A 6,357-nucleotide genomic window follows, 5' to 3' on the forward strand; every position below is an offset into this window, starting at 1 on the left:
GGCCTAGATTTAAAAATAAGACATTATAAAGGAGAGCCAAAGTCATTTACTGAGGAGGTGACATGTTTTTATATTTATAGAGCAAAAAATAAATGAATAAATACAATAATGTGTGTAATAATGTGTATAATCTGGTATAATACGTGTTGGTGTTGTCTTGTATACAGGCAGATACAGTGAGCAGATTATATGTATTAATGTTTACATACCTTTTATGTGTATTTTTGTTGTTAATAATCAAAATGTACTACTAAAATTTTTAATTAATAAATGTATTAGCTATAGAATCTTTGCAACTGTAATAGCACATAACAATTATTATTACATTTGACATTAATTTTCCTGTGTCGTTTCCTTTTAACAGGACTTTGGGCGGCTTGTCTTCATCTCCTCTCCCTTCCTCCCCGTCGTCCTCCTCCTCCTCCACCGCCTTGTCCCCTTCTTCCTCCTCCTCCTCGCTGATGGACCTATCGGCGTCGCACCCTCTGTCGCCGACGTCCACCAACCCTCCCAGCCTCTTCCCCGAGACGTGGTTGCCCATGACGATGAGCCAGGACTTCCTGCAGGTGCCGGTGTCCCAGGACGACCGCAGCTACCGGACGGTGTACAGCCTGTTCCACAAGACGGTGTCGGAGAGCAAGTTCCGGATTCTCAAGATCAACCGCGTGCAGAACCCCTTCCTGTGGGAGAAATACAAGAGGTGCGTTTGAGATCATTTATTCATCTAATCATACACCTTTAACCCCTTAACCTTCACATGTTTTCCAAAACGGGTAAAAAAGCAAACGTGGTGCGCACAGAAAGTTTCATGTTTCCTCTGCATTCTCTATTTTTCCTTCATGGTTTCCTTGACTCAGCCTGTTAAATTATTGAAAAGATCATTGTCTACTATATCAGGGAAATAGTGTGAGTTTTACAGCCGGACATTAGCTTATATGCATTGAAATCAATATTTGATAGCTTTGGTAATAAGCTAAAGTATGCATAGGGCGGTATTTCAATAAAATAGCAAAGTAATGCTGCTTCTCTGTTCATCCACCTCCTTCTTTGTTGTGGAGGTGGTACGAAACGTGCTGTCACCGTTTTTAATTGCACGCAAGTGAAAGCAATTAGCAGCCCCCGAACGCGGGGGTCAGTGTGAAGGATGAGGCGAGGAAGGGCGGGGAGCAGCTGTGCGAGGCTTCGTGAGAACTGGGCGACAGCGGTCTGTGTGAACACAGCGGATGGAGAGATGCTCGGGCGATGATGTTGTTCCTGTTGTGAACACAGCAGGCAAACCGCTGTGGTGAGAGCATAACAGGTCGCGTCAGCTGTGGCAGTTAAACACCCCCACGCTGACTGGTACCACAGGGTTTCACAATGGCTGACTGTGTGTGTGTGTGTGTGTGTGTGCGTGTCACACAGACGCAGAAAGTGTTGCCCCCTGAATGTCAGTTGCTTGCTTATCTTTTCACACACTGTAGTTTCGAATGAGAAGCTGTGTGTGTGTGTGTGTGTGTGTGTAATTTGTTAATATCTAATTGATGTTTGAGGTCAAGCAGCTTTTGCAATGTTAAAACAGTTCACGTCTCTTGAAACCGGAATAGTGGAAAGTTCTTGCCGTTTAATTTTTAGGCGTGAATGGAAATGTGCATATGTTTGTGTGTGTGTGTGTGTTGACACCTGTGGTGTCAGTCTGTGTCCGGTCACAGGCTGCAGGGTCACGGGAGGTCATGCATGAGTCAGAGCCTATCCAGCTTTTGCCTCCTCGTGCCTAATTGATCCTATCACATCAAACGAGTTGTGTGTGTGTGTGTGTGTGTGTGTGAGTGAGTTGCTCAAGAAAAGGATTAGGGCCCAGACCAAATTACTGATGGACACATTAGATTCAAACTTGCTCAAAGTTGTTTCCTTACATTCTCTCACTCTATTTTGAGTTCTATACAGTGTATGTGTGAGCGGTGATTATAATGTCTCCGTCCCTCTCTGTCCAAACAGGAAGAAGGAGTACATGTCACGGCGCATGTCCGAGATGGACCGGCTGCTGAGCGAGCGCCACCTCTTCCACGGCACCTCGGCCGACGTGGTGGACGGCATCTGCAAGCACAACTTCGACCCGCGCGTCTGCGGCAAGCACGCCACCGTCTTCGGCCAGGGCTCCTATTTCGCCCGCAAGGCCGTTTACTCCCACAACTTCTCCAGGCGCTCGCCCAAAGGGGTCCACTGCATGTTCCTGGCTAAAGTCCTCACTGGCCGGTGAGTGTCTCCCCCGAGCTTCAATAATGCTAAAGAATAACCGCAGTGTGAGCAGTATGGATGCGTGGAATTAATAGGATTAGCTTATTTGCTGAATATACAGTACAGGACTTATTGCTTAATCATCTTATGCGGGGGAAGAACACCAGGTGAGCACCTTAATGCCCAGAATGCTTATGCTTAATGTAAACACAGGAAGCCTTTACAGTTTGAGTATCAGGGAAGCTATTGATGAAATACCCTCACAGCCTTTTTCCGTCTGATTTACAAATTCAGCTGAACTCTGTAATGTTTTAAATTGTATGCACGCGTTTGTCTCCGTGTCCTCTACAGCGCCTCATTCCCTTCGTGACCTCGTTGTTGGTTTCTTTAAAAAACGCTTTTAAGTGAAATTTACGGTCCACATCAGCGGGGTTTGAAACACGGAAAAACTTTTTGAGCTTCTTTGGCAGGGGCCGGCATTCAGTCACGCAGTGCGTCATGCTGCTCCCATTCCTCAAAGGCCAAGCCGGGATCTTACAGCCACACATGCACAACAGCTGATTTGACTGAAAGCGTCTTACATTATTGGCTTTCGTTATGCTGCAGCAGACAGTGGGTTGGGAGGCCAGGGGACAGAGTGCATTTGGAACACACACACGAACACACGGAACACACCCCCCCCCCTTCGCCATAAGGCTGGCATCAATCCCCGCCGTTGCCCTGGAGGTGACATTGTTCCGAGACCTGAGCGAGGATCTCTCGTCTAATAAGTCTTACACACACAGCTGGATTATTTCTGTTGGAACCAGATCTCATATGCGAACCCTTAAGTCCTGTACCCACTGTCTCAGTCTGTCCCACAGCTGAAAATATTCACTTGTCTTATTTTAATGTGTATTATTTATGACCCCAGAGAATGTGCGAGAGACATTGATGGATTAGGGGTTTTAAAGCGATGACATTAATATTTAAGAGAGAGAAACAAAGTGGTTACAGTGCTCCGGCTCATTTCATATACTTACCGTGTGTTGGTTACGTACGCTTACAGTTTATACTTGTATTATTTAAAGTGCTGTAAGACAGACAAATGAACAACAGTCGCGTTTCAATTCAATTTTAATTTCTGGAAACGGTTAGCTGCAAAGGAATTTAAGTTGATGAGACAAACAACTCGTATAGTTTGTCGTCCGTGTTTATATACATTCACCCTCTGTATGTCCAGACCACAGAACTAAACTCGTTGTCTCCGCTGTGTTTGCAGGTTTACAGTAGGAAACCCCTCCATGCGACGTCCGCCGCCCATCAACCCCCGAGACACCTCCAGCGACCTCTATGACTCCTGCGTGGACAACTGGGTGGACCCCCAGATCTACGTCATCTTCAACGACGACCAGAGCTACCCATACTTTATCATTCACTATGAGGAGGTACCCAGCACCGTCTCCATCTGAGCGCAGGGATCACACCGGTCTGGACAGTATTCGCGAATACAGTACGAGGAGTTTCAGCCGGTTCAGATTGCGGGTGTGTGTAAGGGTTTCACACATCACCGCCAAATCTGACAAGCTTGAAATTTAGCCGACGTCTCTTGTCAGATCGGCACCTTCGGTAGAATCAATGTCGCACATCCGGCGCTCTGCGTGGATTAAAAATAAATGCGAAAGAAATGTTTGTGAGTATTAATCATCCGGGCCTGTGAGACAGCCAGGTCCAGACCAGACCAGACTGCGGTTCAGAATAACGGGCCGGGCCAAAGTACACGAGATCAGACGCATCCAGACCAAATGAAACGAGTGGAAAAGAAAAACAGATTGGTCTGGATATCGCCTGTTTCCTCCAGACACCCAGGACCCCGACTGGACTGAGAAACCACACTTTGTTATCTAGTACGAACAGAAAACAGAGTGGAGATCGGACTTGAGAAATGAATCTTCCGTATTTGAGCCTGGGCCGAGATCCAGGGAAACCACACTGAGCCCCTCTTATCAGTTTGCCTACCGACGTCAGTTAGGGGCCGAGCGGTGGGCCGCACTGTAGTAGACAGACGGTGGAGTCACGCCAGGGCTGCGAACGACCTGTACTCACCTGAAGGAAGCAGTAACCAACTAACCAGAAGCTTTCACACAGTCGTAGAGTAACCGCGGCGACACTGACCCACCTTTTGCTTACATTGAGAAAAAAAAAGAAATCATAGTGAACCCAGCCTCCATTTTCAAGTGTATGTGCTGCGTGATTGAATATTTAATTTAGTGGACATATGTGCATCTTGTGGCCTCTTCAACCAGACAACGGACATGAGTTTCAGCAGGACTCAGAACTTCACAACACGGACACCGACGAGAAACAAAAACCTCTGAGCAGAAGCGCTGTTCCGGTTGGGTTCCGGTTGTTCCGGTTCCTGTGGAAGAGTTTAACGCCGAGACTCGACGCCGCGGCAAGCAAAACGGCAGAGCGGCGTTTTCGTCAACAAACCCAACAAACTCCCTGAAACTCATCTCTCTTGGACCGCTCTCTCTCGCTCTGAGAGACAGTAGACATGTTTTATTGAGATAAAACTGTACAGATGTGCTTTGTTTATATTTGAACTGTGTGCCTTTTGTTCATAAAATGTTTATTTATGTTAGTTTAATGTAACATTGATTAAATAAAGAATCTAAAATAGAAAATGACAAACTGGTCAGCTTGTGCTTTGTTCTCGTCCTATGATTTCAAATGGAATAGGGATTAAGTAGAATATGCAACAGTTTATGAAGTGATGGTGAGACTGGTGGAAGAACCAATCAGATGTTGGTATTGATCCAGATCCATAAATGTTTTCATGATTTGTTAACATTTCATGATTGAGCATTATGTAATAGTTATTGTTAATTTTGAAAGCAATGAAAATGAAATCAACATGAATAATGACATCATAATGACAAGGGGCAGTTTGAGCCTAAAACAGATAAATTTCAAAACCACTCTTCACAACAATAAAGCTCACTTTTTCTCTTATTATTGTTGAGCTTCCACTTTGCCTTATTAGAACAAAACAGATTTTGTCTAGACGCTGGCACCCTGATGTTTGCCCTTGTAGGGGACTGAGATCTGGGGGCCCTGGTGAGTACTTAAGGAGGTCTGAGTGGGTCCAAACAAAATAAATAAACATGCTGACCATGAGATTCATTGGAAACTTACCAATATAGAACATGTGTAAAAACAACTACTCAGATTAGGGAGACCTGAATGGATGATTTGTGGCTCCGTTCATGTGAATCTGAACCTTGACAGAATGAACCGCCGCACTGCACAGCCTCCCTCAGTGAAGCAAACAGATCTATATGTGTGTGTGTGTTCTATACGATGCCAGTGTCACTAAGAATGTGACATTTCACACTGAGCCAACTTTGTCCGTCTGATTACTTGCACTTGTTTAGATCCTGAGGTCACAAGTAAAGAATTCTCTGGTTTTCAGCTCTCCCGTCTCTCTGTCTGCCCCCCCCCAGCTCTGTATTATCTGAGCAGCATGTCTAATGCAGTCCAGAGGGAGTCTACTGTATCTCACACAGCACAGCAGCAGACATCAGCACCCACCGCTCCCCACCCCCCTCCCCCGTGGAGCTCAGTCACTTCTTATTACTTTCACAAAACACTGCGTCGCTTTCCTTTTTCGAGTCTGTACATATAACATCACTTACTATAACCTTTTTCCGATTGCGTATTTGTGCCTGCGACGCCACAAATGCAGTCGGTTGAGGAAAAACACAGCAAAGTTCAAATTTCGGTGAAAGCATCTGGAATTATCCTCCATCAGAACATTTTGTTGTGCTACCCCTTGCTCCCATTCTGTCCCACTGCTCCCTCCCTCCCCTTCCTGCTGTTCTCTCCGTTTAGCCCTTTACTCTGTCCTCCGTCGCAGGTCACCGTGTCGTGTAAGGCTTTCGTGCTGAGTTGTGCTTTTTGGCAGAGACTTGGGGAATGAAAAAGCGAGATAGATAGAGGAAAGGAGAGAGGATTAGAGTGGGAGGAGGGGTTATTTTGCTCTCTTCGTGCCTCGTCGCTCAGCTGCGTGCCTGTCTGCTCTCCTCGTGTGCATGCAAGATCGTGCAGGTTGCCCTCTGTTTGCCCCCAGCTCCCTATCACTCACTCTCTCTCTCTCTC

General features: G+C 46.1%; 1 protein-coding gene across 2 annotated transcripts in view; it reads left to right on the plus strand.

Moving 5' to 3' along the window:
- The window catches only part of tiparp (TCDD-inducible poly(ADP-ribose) polymerase), a 17,457-nt gene extending 13,007 nt beyond the window's left edge, over positions 1-4,450 (plus strand). For both annotated transcript variants that reach the window (XM_076145493.1, XM_076145498.1), the window contains exons 5-7: positions 365-700; positions 1,978-2,235; positions 3,479-4,450. In XM_076145493.1, coding sequence (XP_076001608.1) covers positions 365-700; positions 1,978-2,235; positions 3,479-3,668 — 784 coding nt within the window. In that variant the 3' untranslated portion in view covers positions 3,669-4,450. The remainder of the gene's footprint in view (positions 1-364; positions 701-1,977; positions 2,236-3,478) is intronic.
- The last annotated feature ends 1,907 nt before the right edge of the window (positions 4,451-6,357 follow it).

This window comes from Genypterus blacodes, unplaced genomic scaffold, assembly GCF_046128005.1.
Source record: "Genypterus blacodes isolate CSIRO-AG114 ecotype Tasmania unplaced genomic scaffold, CSIRO-AGI_Gbla_v1 ptg000003l_1, whole genome shotgun sequence".
Taxonomy (NCBI): Eukaryota; Metazoa; Chordata; class Actinopteri; order Ophidiiformes; family Ophidiidae; genus Genypterus; species Genypterus blacodes.